The 25,422-nt window shown below is 35.3% G+C and overlaps 1 protein-coding gene across 4 annotated transcripts; it reads right to left on the reverse strand.

The window, feature by feature from the left end:
* Positions 1 to 279: 279 nt before the first annotated feature.
* LOC149566052 (WUSCHEL-related homeobox 12-like) lies at positions 280 to 25,422 on the reverse strand. Of its 4 annotated transcripts, XR_016362097.1 has the most exons (7): positions 25,242 to 25,407; positions 24,962 to 25,120; positions 24,419 to 24,539; positions 1,309 to 1,887; positions 827 to 1,037; positions 584 to 744; positions 280 to 482 (listed from the first exon to the last, which is right to left on the reverse strand). XR_016362097.1 is itself a non-coding variant. In XM_089819490.1 (6 exons), the coding sequence occupies exons 2-6, from the start codon at positions 25,019 to 25,021 to the stop codon at positions 735 to 737; spliced, it is 981 nt and encodes a 326-aa protein (XP_089675616.1). In that variant the 5' UTR covers positions 25,022 to 25,120; positions 25,242 to 25,422; the 3' UTR covers positions 280 to 734. The 4 variants fall into 4 exon arrangements, 2 of the variants coding, with proteins under 2 accessions (XP_089675616.1, XP_089675617.1); XR_016362098.1 differs by having other exon boundaries at positions 280 to 744; positions 827 to 1,017; positions 25,242 to 25,378; XM_089819490.1 differs by having other exon boundaries at positions 280 to 744; positions 25,242 to 25,422.

Raw genomic sequence — 25,422 nt, forward strand, 5'->3', positions numbered from 1 at the left:
AAAATAGACGTACCCATACTCATAGTATGTACCCCTGTCCCCATACAACCTTGATTAATATGTGATTGCACAAGAATGAGAAAAGAATACTGAGAATATTCAACCCTTGTCAGTCTTCCAGTGAAAAAGCATGATAGCCATCAAATCTCAAACCTGATTTCTTTTTGTTATACAGGCTTAAAGAATTAAATATGTAATGCCCGTTCTAGGAGGAAAGTTGGCAAAGATCTAGAGTGACAAAAAAAGCACGGCTCAAATAATTTTCATATCAAATAGCACTAGAATAAACTATTTCAAATTCTGCATTCATCTGATATAATTTTACATAGCATCAGTATCAAGTGCACTGATATCAATTAAACCTAAAAGACTAGAAACTCTACTTATCCATGGAATCACATAATCCTGATATATAACTTCGAATCCAGCACTATATTCACTCTCAGGTAAATCCCACATTTATTGCCAAGAAAATTTCGCTCCTGGTATAAAAAAGTAAAATACAGGGTAACTGAAATACATTAGAGTTCTGTAATCAGCACCACACATCCTATTATTTAACAAAAATATTTCAGATACTTACAAATTAATACAATAGTTTCTGATATTAATAGGTCTGCAAACTGCTGTGCCTAAACCAGTCAGACTATCATTCATTGAATACACCTGGAAAAATGATTTAAACCTTCTACCGAAGAATCTGATGATTCCTTTCCAGACATCTCTTGCTTCACTTAAACATGCCTGTCAACATAAGGTGGTCAGGATCTGATGCAAGATATAAATTTAATGAAACTGAAAGAATTGTACCTTACGGTAGAATTACCTTATAAGACTGTAGTTTTCACTGGCATGAAGTGGGTGAAAAGTAATTCCTGCATCATTTGTAGGGACCACATTCCCATGAGCATCCACCAACAGTGCAGTATCACCAAACATCTTTCTAATATCAACTACTCCAACTGGCACTTCCCACAGTTTTCCATCAAGCAGTATGGTCATCACACCAGATTCTTGCTGATTTAATACAGGAATTTCTGTCACATTAGAAATCAATTCAAAGATCAACACAACTACAACGGTATTAAGAGGTAACAGAAATGACTCCAAGCACAGTGGGAATGGATAATCGTAACATAACTACACACATTTCTAAGTTTAAAGTTATAGCTTAAAAAGCTAGCTTTCTGTTTCACATCACACCATTTGCAGTGCAGCAAACAGTGGTACACTTAGATCTCATTAATAAAGTATTGGCCTCTCCATTAACTTCAGTTTGACAAAGAGGTGTGCACAATGGGATGTTACCTTGAGAATCATTACATTGCTGCTGATCAGTGGTATGTTGTTTTACTCCAACCTTAACTTGGTTTTTCTCACCAAACTGTGCATTTGTGCTTGCATTACATGGACCCCCTTCACACATTTCATGCTCCACCTCATTCACATCTGGCTTTGCTTCAACCTGCACTTGCCCAACGAGAAACATGGCATCTTTACTCTCATAAGCGTCAGCAATCTTCTCACCCAACCATGCACTTTCATCCTCTCTAATCATTTCATCCTCGATTTGAGGCTTACTTTCTTTGTAGGATTCAGAATCTGTATCGACTTCAGATTCACCTTCTTTAAGTGGAAGATGGTTATGTTTTCTCTTAGCACGAGCTTTACGATTTTGGAACCAATTATACACATTCATTTCAGAAATGAGACCGTGCTGACTAAGCTCGCTAGTTATCTTCTTTATAGTCTGCTTATTAGGGGTGCCATTACCATGATCATATAGCCTCTCTAGAATATTAAGCTGGGCAGGACTTGGTGTCCAACGCTGTCGGGCAGGTTGTCTAAACCCTGGGCCTGGTAAAAATGGGTCATTGGGCATGTGCTCTGCAGCCAAAAAAACAATTAGTACAAAATTAAATATACATCAATAGCAGTGTTATAACAAAATAAACAAGTTTCAAAGAAATAAACAGGGTGACACTAGGAAAACATAAATTTATTCTTACTAACGTAACATTCTATGCCCTATGACCTTCAAAATGTTATATACTGAAGGTGAGAAACAGCCTGTGAATGATCAAGTCGTAAAGACATTTTGCACTTTAATGAATAAGCTAATAACCCGGGACATGTAACATGGATCTTTCCAAGGACAAAAAAAGAGCTCTTTTTACAATAAAGAAAAAAATGAATACAAGAAGACAGAATGTTAATAATAAAAAGTGCCTAGTCATAGTTGACACATCATGTCAGGAAACTATTATTGCAACAAAAACGTGTCAAATTTGAAGAACGAGACCTATTATCAATGAGAAGAATTGTTTTCACCATATTTTTAAGAAACAAAGGTTACAACCAATTATAACTCCCTTTTGTTGTAACCGATTGTACCACAACCATTACTGGTTGGAGTGGCCTACAAAGTGCTTCCTTCCGGGAAGAAAGTGCAACTTTAAGTATGGATATAAATCAAGATAGGGAGCATTGAATACTCCTATTTCAAAGTGAACTACAGACTTCACCTAGGCTCCCTTTGATAAAATACATGAAAAGGTAAAAGCAATACTCTCCATTCACCCTCACCACTTTCATATAACAAAAGCCATAAATATATCACCAATACTGCATTATGACAACTTTTAACATTTTCTATACTTATTGAGATGAATCATCGCATTATATTAGAATAGCATTAGGATACCAATAGGCCGACAATAAACAGCTCAAAGGGAACGGTATATCAATAGTTCAAATAGGGTGCTACATTTAAACACATCAAAGACACAATCAGTCTTTCATGAAATTATCATAATTTCATTTTGAACTATTCTCAAGAATATCTGCATCTCTATTACGCTTTTAATTGCCATTGACTCTAGTTACATATTCAAGCACACAAGCTATCACAATTCTGTTATCATATTTGCAGTGCATGGTGGGAGAAATCAAGTGACATAAGCATTTTTCTATTTGTATTAAAAACAAACGTTATTTCAGAGAATGGGAATCCCTTTAACCTAAATTGGTCCAATAGCAAAAAACCTGAATTAGTTCAATACCGAAAATTCCAGACAAAATAAATTCCACATACTTCAGGATATTGTAAGGTGTTATTTTAATCTTTGTTCCCTGAATTTATTTTGCTCAAAGTAGATTCAAACTTGCAGACAAGAAATTTTCCCATTTATTCCAAACAAATCTTGGCAAGTTGCAGGTTCAAACTCACCATGAGCACTTACCAAGTCTGATTCTACAGCTGCAATCTGGCCAGCATTGAAACTGCACCAAAAATGCAAGCTATTTCTCTTTCAAAACAGCCACAAAGTCACTTGTCAGTAACACAATGATCATTTGCCTTTCAGCTGTTTGTGTGGTGATTTTAGTTGAATGTGGAAGCAAGACTACAGATATTTTGAAGGTTTATTCAGTACATTCTTATGTTTTTTCCAATCAAAGTTTCTTCTAGATTTCATAAAAGAAAAAAATTTCCAAGTATTTTGAAACATAACTGTCCATGTATATTTGTGTTTTACAAGCACTTGAATTAATCTAAGCTAGCTAGGGTTCCACATTTCTCAAAAATGTTAATTTGATTGTTCAAAGCCAGATTCTGTTAATTTTAGTTTTATCAATGATAAGGTTGGCAACATTTATTTTCCTTGCATGCCAAGGCTTGAAATTTGCATCCTATGTTGTCAACAAGTGGAAGCTAATGCATTGAATACAAGTATGTCACTCTGAAGCATGGTGTATTAAAGCTGTCCCTAGGAATGGTCATTTGCAACTATTGTGGATCAAAAATAAGTAGAGGTATCATTTCTCCCAAATAGCAACTTGCATGTATTGTTGACCACGACGTCAAATTGTGTTTGAACATTGAGCAAATGAGTTATGTGAGACGGATGTCACCCTTGCATTGACAAAGCCAAAAAAATTGAGAAGATGAGGGAAGTTGCAGCAATGAATTCCAACATGGCATGGAAATCAAAGGCAGAAACATATATAGACAGTGTCTGCGAATCTGCAACACATCCACTGCATCAAGCTTTATCCAAATGTAATCAAATGGATTTATTGTTCTATGGAATATGTCAAGTGTTAGAATAAAAGCGTATTTTTTCTAACTAATTATATATTTAATTAAGGTCCTTTACACACTAGCCTATTTACTTAGGTCACCTGCATTTTTTTCCCTCAAATCATATGATGAGAACGCACCATAATCTAATTTTACCTTCACCTAGGTTTTTTCAAATGCCAAGTGAACTTTTTTACATCACCGGTGACGCCGGCACGTCACGCCCTCTAGTACCATGTAAAATGTTTTTAACCCAAAGCTATGAACTGGTGAGGTCGCAGATAGGGGACTTCATCCCCAATTATCAATACTGAGGCTCAATCTTACAAGCACATTGGATCAATGAAGGCAAAATGTCTGCAATCACAAATAGTCCAGGGGGTTTGAACCTCGGTGGTGACAACACCATCACCACTTAACCATCATGCTAAGGGATGAACCCACCCTCACCTGGGGCTTCATCTTGGTTTGCTTCTTGCATTTTCCTTACTATTAAGATTCATTTTTGTATAATTCATTCAATCCACATCCATTATATTTCATGCCTTTTTAGACCAATAGTCCATTTGTAGCATTTTCTATTATTTTTCTCTCTGTTTGTTACAAAAGTTTGATTGCAAGTAATCCTTTGGAGTTGTAGGGTCAATTTACGATTCAACTCCAACATTTTATCAGCTCTAATTTTATAATAAGTAATTACTAGCATAACACGAGCACTGGGGAATGTCAAGATGGGGAAAAGCAAGCTTAAATTTGGGGACGGTAGGGGGATGGCGATAGGGAGTGGGGGTCTGTAATATGCTATACATATAGTACTTGACATACTAGTTACAAAACGATGTATAATAGTATATGAACTAATAAATTATAATATCAAATACTTGGACACAGAAAATCTACAACATGAATATTAAAAATATCATAAAGATGATTACATTGAGTAGCATGATATCAAAACAAGTACAAAATCATGTGCATAGATTCGTAAATATGCATATGTAGTGTGTGTAAGTGTGTGTGTAACAATGAATTTTATGGTAGCCAATATACCCCATTTCTATGACAAATGTTTCAGCTGCAACTTTTTCTTGCAGAAACCTTGACAGTGAGATGGTGGCATGAAGGAGGTCAACCGACCTGGGTGCATGGGGTTTCTTTCTTCTTTTTCTTTTTCTTTTCGGGAGGAGGTTGTTACACAGGTAATTGCCAATCCATTTTTTGAGGGATATAACCTTGTGTAATCAATGATGCATCTTGGAGAGACAAGCCTCACTATTGCATCTAGAATTTCAAACACTTGTCCAAACAATGAAATCAAAATTCAAAAAAAGCAGAGCAGTTTTATTTTAGGGTCTTGGAATATAGGGTTGTAAAATTCCATAAAATGATGTATGGATTCATAAGGCTGTATGACACTATATAGTCTGTACAGCCACATATGCTAAAATTCAACAAAAATAAGCAGCACAACAAGATTTTTTAGTTTTATGATATTTGTTATTTTTATGAATGGTTGTTTTCCCTACAAGAAAATATTTTTAATTGGGCAGATTTGTGGGGTTTTCAACAATCTACCTGTTAATGTAGTTTTGTGACCACTTCAACATGCAGGATGAAACACTTGATATTTTAGGATGAAACATCAAAATCTAATTCTCTCTTAAATAAGGAAGCTTGGATGCTAAACAATGTATGATTGTGTGATGAACTAAGATAACACTAGGGTTTCTTCTTCTTGTGGACTTACTCATTTGTATGATGTGATATGTTGGCTCATTTGTATGATGTGATATGTTGGATATCACTTGGAAAATTGTGTTCATTCAATGGACATCAACCTTGCAAATGTGAATGATTCGGCAATTGAGCTCTTTAGTCACTTTATCAAAACAAATTACAAATAGGAATGGGTTTAGGAAGCTAATCTAACTCCACAATGTAAGAGACCATTGATGGTGAGTTGAAACTCTAACCAGTCCTTGCTTTGCCAAAAAAACCGTGCAAAGGACAACGCTTGTTTTTAAGGATGCATGGATGATTTTCATATTGTCAAACTCATTCAAATCCCCAATGATGTCACACATTAAATGAGCATTTTCAATTGAAGTTAAATGTGCAATTAGGCAAAGAGTACCCTTACATTGATGTTTGCAATCGAAAAACACCAAAAGATATGGAAACTAGCTTTACCATTAATCACCAATACTCCAAAATTTCACAAACATTCACCATAATAACAATGATGAAGGAATAATTTTGGTTGCATTGTAGCAACAACCATTCCAAGTCTCCCTCTCTACTCTGTTCTAACTAATCTAATCTTAGTTTAATGAGTTACAAATGAGAAGGCCTTGCATTTTATAGTTGTTCAAGTACAATGAATGGCTCTGATTGATTTAGAACCAATGGAGAAGATAACAACAACAAAATTCTAATGAAACTACCAACTACAAGCATTAAATTCTTAGAAGATAAGTGGGCATCACCTCAACATGTTTATCTTGTAGACTCCATCAATTTCTCTTGATACGCAATATTTTCAAACCTTGGATTGATGGCAATGGCTCGTATACCCAAATTGCTTCATCTACATGTCTTGATGTCTTGACCCTAATCCTTAGAAGTTCTCAACCTTAAACCTTTCTCCTTCACATGTATTTGAAGTTGCTTGTACTAGTATCTCACCTTGACCTACTTTTGCAGAAGTGATTAGGTGTTTCATTACATTGGATCTTTCAATTGAACTTGGATTTCTAAAGGAAATTCAAGATTGTGATGATCTTCATTTGCTTGTAGGCCTGTTCAATTTCCTTTAGTGTAACACCGATACTGCGGTACATTGAGACGACTTTTCGGGACAGGGGGACGAAGGGCCTCAATTTTGAGATGGTGGCAAGACGGCAAGGGGACAGCGGCAAGGCAGGGGGTGTTGTATCCTATACAGGTGGAACTTGAAATGCTAGTTACAAAATAATGTTTTAATATGACATCAAATTGAAATACTTGAGCATAGCAAAATCACAACACTAACCAAAACCATTGAACATTTAACATAGTAACATAGTACATACCCAATAGTAACATTTAAAAATCAAAATTCAAATAGAAATTAAAGTACCCATCTCGATTGTAACATGATTGCAAAATGGCAGAGGTGGGGATACTCGGTAGTACCCAATGCAGGGTTGTCTCGAGGGCAGGTACTTTGAGGTTTTGGGAGGGGTGCGAGTCCCAGTATTTCAATTTTTTCCTTGTATAGCTTTGCCTTTGACTTTCATCTAGATGACTCGAACTTGAATTTGCATCTTCACTTGATCTTCAACTTTGAAGAACCTTGCTTGCTTGAGGAACAACTTGTAGTTTGATGATGCTTGAGGTCTCCATGTTGTCCTTGATGTTGAAATCATGCTTGCACTTGAACCATTCAGCTCCTTGTCACCTTCGCTTGAACTTCAACTTGAACCTTGGCTTCCACATTTAGTCACAATTCAACCTTGCAAAACAATATCATTTTGATAAACATTTGAGTTCCATATTTTTCATATCAAAAGGCTATTACTAGAATTCAATTTCTTTATGACGATATTCTCTATGAGCATAGCCTTGAACTCAACATGAAAGATTGAAAAGATTGAACCTTTCGATAAACATTTGAGTTCCATATTTTTCATATCAAAGGGTTATTACTAGAACTCAATTTCTTGATGAAGATATTCTCTATGAGTATAGCCTTGAACTCAACATGAAAGATTAAGCCTTGTACTTCAAGACCAAATTATATATAGGCAAAATTGGGACTTCAGATTAAAACAATTCAATCATTAATCCTGTCAGTTTCAAATTCCTAGTTTGGAGATGTTTTCACAACCCTTTGCCAGCTTTGGATTACCATTAAACCTAACACACTTTGTTGTTGCACTCAAATTCTAAGTTTGAAACTTAAATCCAGAAGTGTTTGATTTCGATAAGGCCTTCTAAACTTTCAGACTCCAAACTTCCACAGATTTACAAATCCACACCCCTTTTTAACCTGATTTCCTTTGTATTTTATGATCAATTTCATCATCACAGCTAACTTGTTCAAGTCATCTGATTGAATTTGAAGGCAAATTGATATGGGGCAGAAAATGTATATGTATTAGGCTCAAACTCCTTGTGACTTTCAGAAATTTACCATATGTTGGGCACCTTCAAAGGTAGGGCCAAAAATGTATGCTAGTTGGGCTCATACAATTGGCATTTTCGGATTTGGAGGTGTCTTTGGGCTCTTCACCTTTTGGAAAAGATTGCACGTTAATTGTTTTCTTGCTTCTTGATTTTTGGAAAATGATTCTCCGTTTGGCTCAAAGCCTTGCATTTTTGGAGTTAGTACAGTTATTGGGCAAACACTTAATGCCTGGAAAGCTGGGACATATTTTGGCTTGCTGCTAGGCGTCTATAAATGGAATGCTGGGCAGAATTCGCCCTCTTGTTGGCCACAATTACATTTCATAGAACAAGGGCAGAATTTGTCCTTCACTTGGGCATAATGCAATGCACATTTGGAAATTATTAAAGTGTTAGGCGTGAACATAGGATTGTAACTTGGAGGTGCAATTACATGTACAACTCATGATTCAAATTGCAAACGATAGTGTTTTAGTTCCAAACTCAAATTGCGCTTGACTTCCTGATCTGCTAGTTGATCGTGTTGAGCCCCTTGACTTCTTGACTTCATTACTTACAATACAATCTCAACTTCTTTTGCATTGGTTTTAAATTTTCATCTCATTTCTAAGTTGACATCTTCATTCCTTTGCTTTCAAGTTACACATGGGTTGCTTGAGGGTTGCCATTTCATGGTGATTCAACTAAGTTTCAAAGACAATTTTCTTCTCACAACTTTGCATGCTTGTCTTGCTCTCAAACTCCACATTCCTCCATGAGTTGTATGAATCTCCACTTGGTGAGGACATAGGCTACATGCTAAAACCTTACATGGCTATTGAGAAACATGATCCTCTCCATGACTGTGAAGTGCATCTAAGACCACTCTTAAGACTTTGAAATCTATGCCCTTGGAAAGTTGCTAGACTGCCACTAAGACTACAAAAGTACTAACTGCTATAGTGAAAAGAGGGGTGCCCATTTGCAATGGAGCAATGGATCCAAAAGTTCACAACATCTAGCACCCACTTGAATGGAATGTTTTGAAACATTTCAAGGATAACAATTGTTTGAGACTTAGAAACTTCCATCAATCCTTTTCACCTATCAAACAACCGTGAAAAGCACACAAAATTGAAGAAACCACAAATTGAGCCATGAGTCTTCATCTTTCATTATCTATGTGTGTGTAAGTGCATTTTCCCGCTCAACAAGACCATTAAAAGCTCCCTAAGATCCATTGTAGTTAGCTATGTAAGATTTTGACACTTCAAAAGCAACCTAGATAGAGCCTCAGTATTTTGAAGTAATTGGAAAATATTTGCTTGTTATTAACAGTGGTCCAGAGATCAATTTATACAAGAGATTCAATGAAGTTTCCTTATGAAACAATCATAAAGAATAGAAACATTATATTCTAGAAACAAAAAACTAAATATTAGAAACATTCTAATATTTATAGAAGATTACAATAGATAACCATTAGATACTAAATAGAGATAATAGAAACTATCTATTATCGTAATACCCTCCCTTAATAGTTAATCTATCCAAAGCACAAAGTTGTCAAAAAGCGTAAAAGGCAGATTTTGTCTGCTCAAGGGGCTTCGCACTGTTCATTGTGGGCTGCTAACCATATTGCCTAGATAGGGCAGCTATGCGCTTTCGACATTCAACCTTCATGTGCCCATACTTGTGGCAATAGTTGCATTGAATGTTCTTTTTCCAGTAGCCTTTTGAATTTGGAGCAGAGGATGTCTGCTGAAAAGATTATTGATGGTACTTTGGATAATTCCCCAAAACTTTGCAGATGATCATAATGCTCCAAAACAAACCACAAAAAGCCATAATTTTTAGGAGAAAATTGAAAAAATCGAACACAATTTTTGGGGTGAAAAACCAGTCAAAACCTAACATGATTTTTGAGGTGAAAAATCAATCAAAACCCAACATGATTTTTGAGTTGAAAAATCGATCAAAACCTAACAATACAAAGCTTCATTTTTTAAGGAAAAACGGTAAAACCCAATAGATAATTTTTGAGGAAAAAATTACAAACCCACAAAAGAATCCTACACAATTTTGTGAATTACAGAATCAAACAATTTTAAGGGAAAATTTATAGAAACCAATAAGAAATTTTTTAAGGTAAAAAAATATGAAAACCCACCAAAATTTTTAAAGGAGGCAAAACACAAGATTTTGCATGGTTAAGCAGCACATGCAAGTACATGCAACCCTCAAAAAGTAAAGACCCAAAAAATTTGAAGAGTGACCCAGAAGAGAGCTCGAAAAATCTAGAAGGAATATGTTGTTGATTTACAGATCGGCTGGCTCAAAAATCGAGTAACAAAAATTGAGGCACCCAAAAAAATATTCAACCCAATTGAGATCTCAAAAAACCAACCACGAATCTGTTAAAAAAATTTGATTTGGTACAAAAAAAAAAGGGTTTCGAACAAAAACGGCACTGCTGCAAAAAAACCACAAAAAATGGCAGAAATATGCATAAAAAACATATAGATTTGGACAGAAATGGTTTGCAGAACTAAACTAGAAGTTGGTGGATTCAGATCTCTCAAAACAAAAACCCTAGTTGGATTATAGAGAGTTGGAAGCAAATATGCATGTAAATAATTCTGAAAATAAAAGGCAGATAATTTCAACCAAGAAATTATAATTATTTTCGAAAAAATTTAGAGTATTGGCTTTGATACCATATTACAAAGTAATTGAAAAATATTTGCTAGTTAAAAATAGTGATCAAGAGATTAGTTTATACAAGAGATTGAACGATGTTTCCTTATAAAACAATCGTACAGAATAAAAACATTCTATTCTAGAAACAGAAAACTAAATATTAGAAACATTCTAATATTTAAAAAAGATTACAATAGATAACCATTAGATATTAAACAGAGATAATAGAAACCATCTATTATCATAATACTCAATGCCAATCAAGCATCCATAGCCCGAATGAGGTTATCACTATAATTCTTGCCAAGATTGCCCTACTTGTGACATTTACAACGTTTCGTTTCTATTTTAGTACCTATAGTGTTGTCAACATACCCAATCCAGTATTTCATTTCATTTTCTCTTTTTTCCCTTTTCACATTTTTTTCACATTTTCCATTTGGTAAGGCTGAGAATTACAATAGCAGTAAAGTAGGAGTTAGGATTTTTTAGTATCTACAACTTCTCCTAAGAAACTCCAATGACTTGGAGTAAATAATTGTGAAGATAAAGTAATCAAAAGATTTGGGTATCCAAAACGTAACAGATGACTTCATCCAAAATGAGGACAAATCATAATTGCATGATAAGGCTAATAGGAATGATCTCCAAATCAAAATAACCTCCCAAAGAGATATCCAAGAAATAGACCAAATAGACCTACTAAGAGAACACCAAAGTGTTCTTTGTAAAATACATTGCTTTTCTTATAGATTGCGATCCCACAAAACTAAACTAACAAAGCAGGAACACTTAAACTAGAATGGTCAAACAACTAGCCATTACACTACTAGGGTCAAAAGACCCAAGGCGGATCTACAACCTAACACTATAAAGTAAACCAAACTAAATAACTAAGCCACTACACTACTTGGGTCAAGTGACTCAAGCTAGATCTACAACCTAACACTCTAAAGCAAACCAAACTAAAGCAACTAATTGAGCCTCTACATAATTTTTAAGCCAAATGATTTAAGGAACATTAGGATCAATAAAACAACTAAACTAAAACCAACAAAAGGGAAACATGTCCTAACTTCTTGAGCCAAATGGTTCAAGACAAATCTATTCTAACTATGTTCAAGGACATAAAACAAACAACTCTCAAAAGACCTACATATATACATGATCGAACATGATTTCTCAAAGTGTTTAGCAATAACAAGGCTTGGTTGATGGTTCTTAATCTTATAAAGTTCTTGTATTTTGAGAAATTGTCACCTCAAATTCAAATATAAGAAATTTGTCCTATAAAATCAATAGTCGAGGTAATTCATATGCTGTATGGTCAATCCAAATGCAAGTTGTCTTTCCTAAATCTCCATAATCAAAATGACAAACTTTTACAAATAAGAGCAAGGAAAGGAACAACTTAATGTCTTAGTTCTCAAATTAAACTTGTTGATCATCCACATCCTCAAGAGGAAGGAGTGGATGATATATTCTCCCACTAGCATCAACATTGAACTCATGATTGAAGAATGCAGGATCAATCGTGAATACATACCCATGAAGAACCTCTTATGATTTCTTATCCTTGTGTAGCGCAAACCTGCCTCCTGGTGTGTCTCTATCAGCATGTCTTCAAAAATCAAGGATTCCTTAGTGAGGTGATCTTCAAACACTTCTTTAGGAATATCTTGCAATTCTTCATGTGCATATTCCCTTTGTGGGTGTGGATGAACATTTCATCAAGCACTGATTGGTGGATTTTCAAATATCTTCATGAGGTGTTCATTGAATACAACCTCAAGTGGCAATTCACCAAGAGGTTGAAGCTGGTGATGAATCATGCCTCTTGCAGCAACTCATTCGTCCTATCCATGAGATCTTTCAGCACCCTCCCCCCACAACACCACACCCCCAAAAATCATTGTGGTGATGACAACTTCTTGTGCCTTGTCAAATTGCTCGTCACACTTAGGTTAATATGATGGCTTACACTTCTTGGTTCAATATGTCTACCCGAGTGTCTTCCTCTCCGAGGTTGCTTTAAATTTCTTGCAACTCATTTTTTAGGACTTCCTGTTGTAGCATAAATGAAACTTCATCAAGGATTTCATTGTCTTGAGGCATATTAAAATTATTTCTTTTAGTTGGATAAGAATTCTATTTCAAATCTTTGATCATCCTCTTTTGTGATAATAACGTGTAATTGTTCATTCTCAAGTGCCTCCAAATGTTGGTCTTCACTCGTAACCCTTTCTCTTCCTTGAATATATTCCATTGCCTCCTTTATTATCCTTTCAACACATTCCTCTTGTTATGTGATCCATGAAGGTACTTGAACACTTTGATGACTACATTAAACCAATATAACCTAGTTGCACTTGCCCTAATTTTCCCTAAAAAACTTTTTTTTGCATAATTTGAGTATAGTGTCAAAAATTGGCAAACCGAATTCTAAACATTTTCTAGTGTTGCAGATATATTTTTCCAATTTCACCCTTGGTACAATTTATTGCCTGTGAAAATCAGATTTTCGTTTTTGGCTCTTGAGCAATTTTCTGGCTAGATATTTGTTTTTCATGATTCATATGACATTGAAGAGATACTTCAAAATTTCATATCTAGCCATGCACTTTTTCCAAAATCTATCCAATGTATCTTTTGTTTAGTTTGGTGTTATTCCACATTTTGGTAGATTACTTGGACATTTTGGTACCTTGAAAAAATCAGTTTGCATAAAATGATGTTATAAACCTAGTGTTTAATCACAATAATTGAATTAAAATATAAAATCCATATTATCACTGTTAAATCCTAGCTTTGGACAAATGTGCTCGTGTCAAACAAACTGTTGTCGCACTTCAAAGTTAGAAACTTGAGCAAATTAGAGAGCTGCAGGTCTTGAGATAGATTAATTTGATAATCAATTTACACCACATTGAAAACAAGAATAAAATAGGGAGTATGCAAGTGGACCAACAACCAATATGGGCACTTAGAATCCTAGTTAGGGTTTACTACATAACTGCTATGAGTGGTGGCTGTCAAACGACTCCGTGTGATTGTCCAAGAACTTGATGCTGCTCCAGATCCAAGATGAAATAATTAATGGTGCACTTTCTGTTAACTCAGCTTGTAGATTGCCTCAATTAGTTTGCAGATTTGGTAATGATATGTACCTGGTACAGCTATTGAGAACTCAACTTGTGATCACCTCTTAATTTCATCCAATTGGATGACCCCTTGTGACTGAAAATGGTGCCACAGTTGCTTGCTAACAAGATTTCCAAATTCGTCATTGGACAATGGTAATCTCCACTGTCCTTAACTAAAGGTTTGTAGTAGTTGGGACTGGTAAATTCTGCTGAAGATTAAGGTGGTGCAGCTGACTGCTGTACCCTCATTATTCAACCCAGCAACTGTAGAAGTAGTCACCAATGGTTAAGCTGCCTTGATAAAACCCCAAACTCCCTTACAAACCATTTCACCACTTGTAGATCATTATTAAGAATGCAATCCCAATTGAAAACCCTGATTCATTTTTGCTCATAAAAGAGAGTGGTGTTGAATTCCATAGATCGATGCTGCAAATGTAATGGCACTGCATGTTGAAGAATGTGTTTTCCAATTGCAGCTACTTCTGATATTTATAACAGAGTGAGAGTATGGACATATCCCTTCATTAACATAACTAAAATCTCTTTATATATATATCTTGATGTTATTTATCTGAGTAAAGCTTACAAAACATCAACACTCCCTCTTAGCTATGGAGGATAAACACATGACCATATATTAACTCAATGTAATATACGAATATCTTTGATCAGAACATATTCACCATTTTGATATCAAGGGTATTGGTCTTCCAGAATATCAACACATGATATTCACCAAATACTTAATAAGGTTTGATATCACGTCTGATATCATGAGTATTGGCCTCCCAAAATATCAATGATATTCACCAATTAACCACAAGTGTTTGATATCAAATATGAATCTCAGATATCATGAGTATTGGCCTCCCAGAATATCAATGATATTCACCAAATACTCTTTGAGTAATAGCCTTCCAGAATGTTGAGATGCAAGATATTCACCATATACTGTGAGCAATGGCCTTCCAGAACATCAAGATGCGTGATATTCACCAAGTACTTTGTGAGTGATGGCCTTCCAAAACATCAAGACATGTGATGTTCACCAAGTACTCTATGTAATGGCCTTCTAGAATATCAATATGCATAGCATTCACCACGTACTCAAAAAATGTTTGTAAGGTGTGTGCACACACATTCTCATAATGCTTACCATATAAACATCTACCATACTAAGTATAATCTATTATGATCTACATAGACATAATAAGAGATCCATCATAATAAAAAATTAAGTTATTGTAACATCATCACCTTTCAATAACTTCTGCAAATACAAGTGACATCATTTGGAAGTCGTCACTTCCTTATGATGTACACAAGGGGTAGGCCCATTAATATCACATCATCACAAGGCACATTCATGAATCACAGCCCTCTTGACTGCTACAATTTATTGATCACTGAAGAATCCATCACAACATGGTTTACTCCCTCTAAATCAATATGATCGGGGTCGCTGAAGGTTGACTGGATCATATCTCTATCTGCTTGTTTTCTTTCAAGGTTGCCTAAAATGTCAGTTTCTCTCTAAATCTCAATCTTCTAAGCTCATTTACCTTTGAATAAGTGTTAGACCCCCTCTATATCTGATCCCATTTCCTGCAAGAACATACTCAAAGCAAAAAGATTGAGGCAAGTAGCTCTTATAAACATAAAAATAAGAGAGAGAAAGACTACAATAATACTCAAGAATAATAAATAGTTCGACATTAATAATAACACCATTCTAATAAAATATAGATAAAATATATTTTGAACATATATGCATTTATTCAAACTTCTATATATATATAATTTTTTATTTTTTAAATTTTTTTTTAAACATATTATTTTGCTATTAATGTCACATATAAAATCCAATTTATTAAAGCTTTTAATACATATATAAACAAATATCTTTATTAACAGAGAATTTCTCATACCTACCTCACCAAGGGCCCACAATACCCCTTTTGATAGTGGATAAAATGGACCAATTTTAAAACAATGATCTTCCCCTTTATTGAACGCATTTGACTTGTCAAAATGGGGCCTCGAGTACTCTCACAACAGTCAATGCGCAAGGTGCTAAAAGATCAATGGTTTTCACCGTCCATATACCTTTATTTAATGTAATTAATTGCATCATACTTTTATCTACTTTCCCAATGTATTTGACTTCGTCGCTCTTCTTTGTTCCTTTACTATGCCAAGACTTAATCCACTCTATGCACGAGATTCCATGCCCATAATGAATGATCCATTGGTCAGTGTACTCAATTCATCTACGAGGTTCGATAGTGAGTCGGGCCAATAATTCCTTTGCCCACGGCAAATTGTGAATGCATTTCAAAGTCTTCTTGCTTTATTTGGTTGTCGACTATATGTGCATATCACTAGCAAGGCTTTGTGTGGTGAATAATTTTTGCAATGATTGATTTCCTATGGACCGATACCTATTCAGTGTTCACCTTTGTTGTCAATAATGCAAACACCTTTTATATTTCTTGGTTTTTCCCCTTCATTCATGGTATTACAAGGGGGATTAAGTTTATATATGTTATCCCCTATATTTCGTATGTATTCTTCCTGTCGATATTAAATAGGTATGATCGATTCCTCTCTTAATCTAAGAAGAAATGAATTTCCCACTATGGAATCCCCCGCAAGAAATGAATGTAACCACTCACATGTAATCAATATTATAGATAGGACAGGGCCGAGACAATCCAATATGGCAATACAGTGCCAAAAGTGTCAGATCAAAATTAAAAGTAAATGAATGCGACAGTAATACAGATTTGGAAGCCTATATTATATGAAGCAAACTAGGCCCTCTCGACAATCCTTACAGGGCCCAATAAAAAATGGTCTCCAACTGTTACGTTGTTTTCAAATCTCGGAAACATTTTTCTCAATTTTCTCCTTAAACTATATGTAAGCGATGCTCTCATCAATTGAAACCGGTGCTCTTTATCAAATGTATTTGAACAATTTATTACATTTGCAGTTGGCTCTCATACCATGTTGAATTCCAGAGATCGATGCTGCAATTGTAATGGCATTGCCATATTGTGATATGTGTTTTCCAATTGCAGCCACTTCTTATATTTATAACAGAGTGAGAGAATGGACATGTCCCTTCATTCATTAACATAATTTAAATCTCTTAGTTAAATATCTTTTAATATAAATATTATATATATATATATATCTTGATGTAATTTATCCAAGTAAAGCTAGAAAATGTCAACAAGTGAGCTTTTTATTCTAACTAGTACAATTAGGGATTTCATCCTATTTGCACAAGTAACTGCACTTGCAGAGAGTTGCTCCAGAAAATCCCCAAAGATCAGAAGTCTTTTATTGAAAAAATTACTTCTATTCATAAAGAAGTTGGCTTTCACAAAGGATTGCCGCCAAAGAAAAGAACCATGCAAAATTATGTCAGCCTCAAAATAAATACTATTGTTATTATAGTAATAATTACAACAATAATTATTGTTGTTATTATCTATTATTATATTAGTGTTTAAAAACATTTTTTTAATTGAAGTATTGAGAGGTTCAGCCCTAAGGAATAAAGGATATGACAGGTGACTTCCGAAAGCACTTCTTTTGTAAATGAATTGAGATAAAGTGCCACCATTTTGCATGTATAATGGGGATTTTGTGTATCATGTTGTGCCTTTTTCTATAAATATTACTTTATAAAGTGCCATGGGGGGGATTTGTTGTCTTTGTTTTGTTATTTGCAAACACAACCTTGTCTACCTTCATGCATGTGTCTTGTTTTGCACACCTTTTTTCAGTTGCATGAAGTACCTTCTGCACATTATGATGATGGTTCTTCTCCTTGCACTACTTTGTGACACAGTTTCATTGGACTTGCCATCCCTCTCCCTTGTCAGCGTTGTGTGGGGGAAACATACTATTGGTGTTGATTCTTCCTTCGTTTTGATTTGTAGTGAACATTGTATGTATATTTTGTTCCTATATACTAAACGGATGCGACAATTGGTTAATCATTAATTTTGGTGAGATAGAACACATACCATAAAGACAGGCTTGCATTCTAATTTTACGAAGGCAACCTTGCATCATCACTTGATCAATTTCTTCACATTATTGGAACCTATATTTTTGGCTGACAATATATTTTGCATTGGTTTAGTCTTGTTGGGATCTGTTGTCCAGATTGATTCAATGTTTGTATCTTCGACTATCAGATTGTTGCCTTGGTTAGTCATCTGATCCTTGTTGAATTGTGTTGAGGTGATACAAATTTTTGTCTTTTTGATCCTGATTATCATCTTGATTTCAAAGGAGGTTCTTCAATATCAACACTTCAGCAATCATTTTTCCAACAATAGTCGCAACTACTTTGTGCTCATTATAACTTGTGCTCTTTTGGATTTATAGTTTCTTTGGCCTCCATTGCAATTTTTTCACTTTATCTCTCTTTTTGTTGCAGTCGTTTAATTGTCAATGATTCAACTCTAACATCAAGTTCACAACATTTGCTAGCACATACATAGATTAGAAAAAGAAGAGGCATAACAAAGCAAACATTGATGACTGCACACACTCAAATCAGTATAAGACACACACACTCAAATCAGTATAAGACAAACTCTTACTTACTGTAAAATTCAACAATTATGAAAAATCAATCACACTGTTACTGTAAATGAGGCTTACCCATTACCTTGCATAAGCTTCACTTAGGCAGCCAACATTATATTTAATTAGATAATTAGTTGCATTTTTATTTAATAATAAGAGTGCATATAAAGTTAGCTGCTGGTAGGTGCACGGTTACTTCTACCTACCGGTTCATTCTTTGCCCTTCTAAGGAATGCAAAATTTGTAAATTATTAGATCTCAATACAATTTCATTTCTATGGTGAAATATCTGTCTCTCTTTGAAGGTTATAATGCAGGTTGTAATACTGGCAAGAGTTTACTTCAACACATGCAAGATCTACCAACTAAGAGATGCAAGATTTAAGTGGAAGCCATTTTGAGAGAAAACCGCAGAGATAGCTACTTGGATCTACTGTCCAAATCCAACCAACAATAAATTGCTCTTTACAAATTGTCCTAGGGGCCAACCTACTGGATACACCAACTGTAATATGCACACATGATCCTTGCCCAATTTTTTTGCATCTTTCACACTGAGTTATCTCGTCAAACAGTTTACTTGGTAATGAATATATTGTTTCAGATTGATATATTTCAACTTAGATAGTTTTCAGGTCTCACGGAACATCACAATTGCATTGGGAATAACCTAGAACGGTGATAACAAAATGCAATAGCTGCTGGTATAAATATAACAGAAAATCTCAATACCGACCCTTGCTGGAAAATACAGAAAGAAGATAAATATTTCTGACTTTTTATTTGATAGAGATAACGTTGCACAGGTCTGCAATATAATCAGAAGCATTCATCCATTCATGCTGAAGTGATACAAAATTAGCTAGCTTTAAGAACAGCAACAATACCCAAAAAAGATATGCTCAGCTTATACAAAGGTCTCAGTATTGAACAGCAGCATAAGAATTTCAACATTCATTGTCTAGGCCCGACTATAAACGCTCAGGAAGAACTCTCAGAAACAGTATACAACAAAGTTGACCTTCAAGCATGAATAAATGTGCAAAGAGGAGTTTATAATATAAAGAAAACTATATTCAGCAACCACTTCTACATCCATATCTTACGTATAATCCCCCCACGACTTCCAGCAAACTCTCTCGTGTCCTTGGCAAGATTTCCATGACCAGCAGATTGTATGATAGGCGGCCACCAAACAAACAAATCTCTGCCCTTAAACTCCTACCCTACATTCTCCCACTTTTCCTCTTTATAAAACTCACGGATTGTTCTTGGAATGGGATAAACGCCCAATAAATGTGGATTGCTGCAACTAAGAATTTCAGCAAGTTTTAGAACTCTTGGGGGCACCAAGCAATCAAGGTAAGTGACCCTTCAACACCCAACAACAAGAGATAAAGCCTTACATCTTAGCAAACAAGTTTCACACTTCCAACAGCAAAAAACTTTTATCTCCTTCATAAGTGTCGCCCAAACCCAACACGAATATGGTGTCCAAGTATTTATTGAGTCTCAGAAACCCATCAACTGGCAATTGACATAAGTATCCTTGGCATCAAACAAGAATAAGCAAGCTGTACAAGATCGTGTCCAAGAAACCAGAGTAAAATTAACCATTAAGCATAGCATTTCTCATGAATGGCATTTAAATAAGCTTGCCTGAAAACTCGCAATAAAACCAAACTAAAATATTTCTTGAGGAATGGCACCTCAAATATCTTGCCTAGAGACTCCCTCAACATGGTAAATCATTTGACAGAGAACGGAAGAGAATGGAAAAGTAAAAATTTGGTTGATTATGATATTGAGGAAGACAAGGAACATGAATGTGAAAACAATAATGAAGAGGAAGGGAAGAGTAAAGGGATTGACGAGGATGAGGAAAAGGACGAAGATTCAGATAGCTCGGAGAAATCAACTGAGAACAACTCCATCCACATCTCTGAGCGCATAAAAGAAGATCGATAGACCTGACCCATGTCATTATGCTACAGGAAATGGAGATGAACAAAACCATTGCTGAAGGGACCTGTCCTGATTGCAAAGCCACTGAAAAAGAGTTGAAAATGCTCAAAGCTGAAGTCATGGGCATTGAGAAGAAGTTGGGTAGAATCTCTCTGTTCAACTTGAGTATCATGCACAGTTCTGCCACCTCTCTTTGCCTGATGCAAAAGAAGATCCTGGGGAATGATAATGCTAATGAAGGAAACTATAAGTTTAAGTTCCTCACTGAAGACTGGATAAATGTGCACTGCATAATTAAGAATACCTGCTAGGGTTCATTTGACATGGTGAATCATTCGACAGAGAACAGAAGAGAACGGAAAAGTAAAGATTTGGTTTATTATGATATTGAGGAAGACAAGGAGCATGAATGTGAAAACAATTATGAAGAGGAAGGGAAGAGTAAAGGGGTTGATGAGGATGGGCAAAAGGATGAAGATACAGATAGCTCAGACAAATCAACTGAGAACAACTCCATCCACATCTCCGAGTGCATAAAAGAAGATCGATAGACCTATCCCATGCCATAATGCTAGAGGAAATGGAGATGAACAAAACCATTGCTGACGGGACCCGTAAAACCAATGCAGAAGGGACATGTCCTGATTGCAAAGCCACTACAAAAGAGTTGAAAATGCTCAAAGCTAAAGTCAAGGGCATTGAGAAGAAGTTGGGGAGAGTCTCTCTGTTCAGCTTGAGGGTCATGCACAGTTCTGCCACCTCTCTTTGCCTGATGTAAAAGAAGATCCTGGGGAATGATGATGCTAATGAAGGAAACTATAAGTTTAAGTTCCTCACTGAAGACTGAATAAATGTGTGCTGCATAATTAAGAATAACCGCAAGGGTTCACTTTTCTTTGTTTTAGTCTATTACTACTGTTTATGCCCCTAAGTGGCCTTATAACAAGACTCTTTAAGGTTTAGATAGTTTACTGGGCTATGGTTCTAGAGTTAGAACTTTTGTCTATGGTAAGTTGCTGAACTGGTATAGTTTTTAACTTTTTTATGTTAGTATGCTATTAGTGTGTCGAGGATGCTTTACTGATGATGGTTTTATGCACTCTAGGCTGTTGTTGTATAAGGTCATCACCCTTGTTTTGCTACTTATTAATATCAAAAACATATGCTGAAATTTATCTTTGAAAGACTTCACAAATTTCTTAAAGCTAGAATTGTTGAATCCAATTGCAATATCTGAATAACTCTGCCAAAAGTGCCAGCTATGGTCCCAAAAAGGGTTTCATCCCCCAAAGACCGAGATCATCCACATTCGATCTCCCAAACCATAAGGGTCTTCTCAATCAGAGAAAATGAATAACATGTGATGCCCCCAACTTAACCCATGAGGCCTAACAATGCATTAGTTGTCCTTTCCTTGGGTTACCCGAGTGGAAAAGGATGTAGAGCGTTATTAGGTTAAGTGTGATCTCTTCGGCTTGTAGTCTATTCTATTCTTAGGTTGTGGGCACATCTACTAATGCAACTTAAGTGACTCCTAGCCTAAAGACTTAATTTGTTTCCCTCTACATGTATTTTAAGTAATTTAGATGAGTGTATGACAAAAAGGCCTACGGAGTGAGGGTTTCCAAGGAGCTTATTGGCTCATTTTTAGGGTTTTGATGTGGAGCGTTGGATTGAGCCAGTAGTGGATAAAGGACTAAGGTTTAATCATATTTCTGGGGATATATAACAATCAAGGGTTCTTTCAGGGCTCATTATGTTATCAGTCTTTTCTCTATTGCTGCTGTAGGCATTGGCTTAATGTCTCAAACCCTTGAGTATCCTTGGTTTCGAAGAGAAATATGGACTCCCCCTAGTCAAAATGGTGTGTTTTGGTGGAATGGACTTGGTTTGTGATTCCCTAGCACATCATTTTTAAAGTTACATATCCCTATCAGGTTTAGAGACCATTTTCTGAAGGTCAAATTCAAGCACCAGGTTTAGATCATGAAAAGGTGGAAACAAATTGGCGAGAACCACTAGGTATTGAAGACATTTCTAAGGCATCTGTGTCTAAATCCACAAACTATTAATTACAGTTCATTTCAAAAAAAGGAAAAACAATGTGAAACATTTCTGGAGTTTCTAAGCAGATTTAGAGTGATTTTTCTGTACTTTTCTAGACTAGGAAACACTCAAAAATTTATATGTATTAGCAGAATAGAAAACTTAGTTTGTTGAAGAATTTCTTCTATGCAAATAAAATTTCACAGTTTTTTGTGCCCTATTTTTGAAGACATTATTTTGATATTATATCCCTATTTGGGGATATTACATAACCTGCATAAACTGTATCATCCAAATGAGCTGTCAATCCCTCTTTATAAGCTTTACAAGAACTTTTTAGCATCTAAGCATTTAGAACTTCTTGTTGCCTTTCCAACAAGCTATAATACTAAGGATCCTAATTATTATTTTAATTAAAATGGCAACCTTAGTGCAATTAATTTAAATTGCTCAATGTTACACCCAACTAACAAGAATGGTCAAAACGCATTAAAATCAAAAACTAACTAAACAGGAGTGGTACTGAAAATCAATAATGATAATTGGACCTAAGACTAACTAAAAAAAAAGCTCCACTGAACTCCAATATCTTTAACACTAGGTGTTCCTGCACCAAAGGTGCAATTGCAGATTTTCTTCATTAAAGATTGAGTGAAGAATTGGATAGAAAAGCTCCAATACTTTCCTATTGGCGAACAGATAGCAAATATACTGACAAGGCTTTGGTGAAAAATAAGTCTGGATTTGTCAAGGATAAGTTGGATGTTGTACAAAACACCTTCCTCACCAAGAGGGAAAGTTAGTTTTTTGTTTAGCTCAGAAAGTGGAGTGATATTACTTTAAAGCAACTTGAGTTGGATCTTTAGCAACAACTTTAGTTTTTATTCTATAAATAGGATCATTATGAGTTTGTGTAGTTGCATAAAGCACGAGTGATTTTATGTGTTTTCAAGTCAAAGAAAGCAAGGAAAGTCTCTTTCCTTGCTTGTTAAGTAAAGCAGTTGGGCTCTATATATGTAAAGTTGTAGCAAACTCTATTGTATTCTGGAAGATAAAGTTTGTTGTTAAGCTGAATAGAAGATCCAACAGTTGCAGGTTTTTCCCATTGGGGTTTCCTAGGTATATTTGTGTTATTGTCTAATTGTGTTTGGTTTCTGTTATTTTGCTTCCACTATTTAGTTTCAATTAATTAACCCAAAGTATTAATTGTTATAGATCAGATAGAGCTTCTTTCTGTGAATTTATTGTGCAATTAATCTATAACTGGGTTGTGAGAAATTAACATTTATAACCCAAAAAAAAATGAGAGTTGATGTATAGAATTGAAAGATACAATCCAAGCCAATAGTGGCATGTTGTGATAGTTAAGTTGTTGAGTTGTTATTCTTGCCATCAAGGTTCGAATCTAATAGGGATGAGGTCCCCTTTTGTGGCCTCGCTGGTTCATAGCTCCAAGTCAAAAGATTTACCCCTCTTATTAAAAAAATTAAAAAAGAAGAAAGATGCAATCCAAACATATCCTATATTGCATTTAAGCTAGCCTATATCATTGACCAACATTTGCTAGTAACAAAAGATTCACCAACGTAAGAAATACCCCTCATGTCTTTGAGTTCGATTATAACTCAAATTCAATGGGTCGGAAAGTGAAACCAATGACTCCGGGAAAAGATAAAAATTCAAATAAAAGGGAAACAAATGGTATTATAACTAAAATACTCACGGGTAGAAGCATAGACTTGCTGCGACATGGCCTTATGCATTTCGACCAACTGGCTACAAATAGTTGAAAAAGCGCTAATCTGCCTGCGCAGGGTCTCCATCTGTTTTTTTGTCATGACAACCTGGACAACAAATGAACAGAGACAAATGGTTTTATTTAAATATAAAATGGTTAGTGAATCATCATACTATATTTGACAATTTATTTCCATCTATAAAAAATACCACAAACAAAGTTGTGATGAAGAACATAAAATGTGCTTAGGGACATCACGTTCTGTTATCAAAACTTTCAATGTCAAATAAGCTTCGGGAAGATATTCGGCAGAAATATTTCCCTCCTTTTGGATTGATGGACTGAAAAGAGTGATTCCAAATGTGAATTAAGATAATTTTACACAAATTCTTATCAAAGCTTGTTTCGTAAATAAAGCTTACTATTACTGCATGAATCTCAAGTGAAAACCAGGGAAAATGTGTCTAAATTCTTCTTAGTTATCAATTTCTCACTTTTTGAAACAGAGAAGAAAAGACAAGCTCTAACCTGACCATCATCGCCTGGGAGAATCCCAGTCGAGCATTTGTCTACTTCCTCCGCATCCATTGCATTGCAAACGAAACCCTATATTCTGGGTTATATCAGCCTTCGGAATGCGAAATCAGCCCTCAAAGCCTTGGTTTCACTTGCCACAAGCTCAATTCCCTGTCAAAACAAATTGGTGTATTATTTCAACCCTGATGAGGCAAATACAGTCTAAAATCCTCAGCTGTGCCCTAGACATATAAATTTAAACTATTTCTGGATAATTTCAGTAATTTCTCACGAGTGCTGGATTTCCTTAACGCGGCCTTCTGATCCTGCATACTTTTACAAACGTGAATAACTTCGAGAGAGAGCGTCAATTTTTTCAAATTATAGCTCCAAATGCATGATATCTTCAAGCGATTTAACAGCTGCAATACATTTTGTACGGATTCGGTTGATTTTATAAAAATAAATGAATT

This window comes from Cupressus sempervirens, chromosome 3, assembly GCF_028749045.1.
Source record: "Cupressus sempervirens isolate cs-2001-9-10 chromosome 3, ASM2874904v1, whole genome shotgun sequence".
Classification (NCBI taxonomy): domain Eukaryota; kingdom Viridiplantae; phylum Streptophyta; class Pinopsida; order Cupressales; family Cupressaceae; genus Cupressus; species Cupressus sempervirens.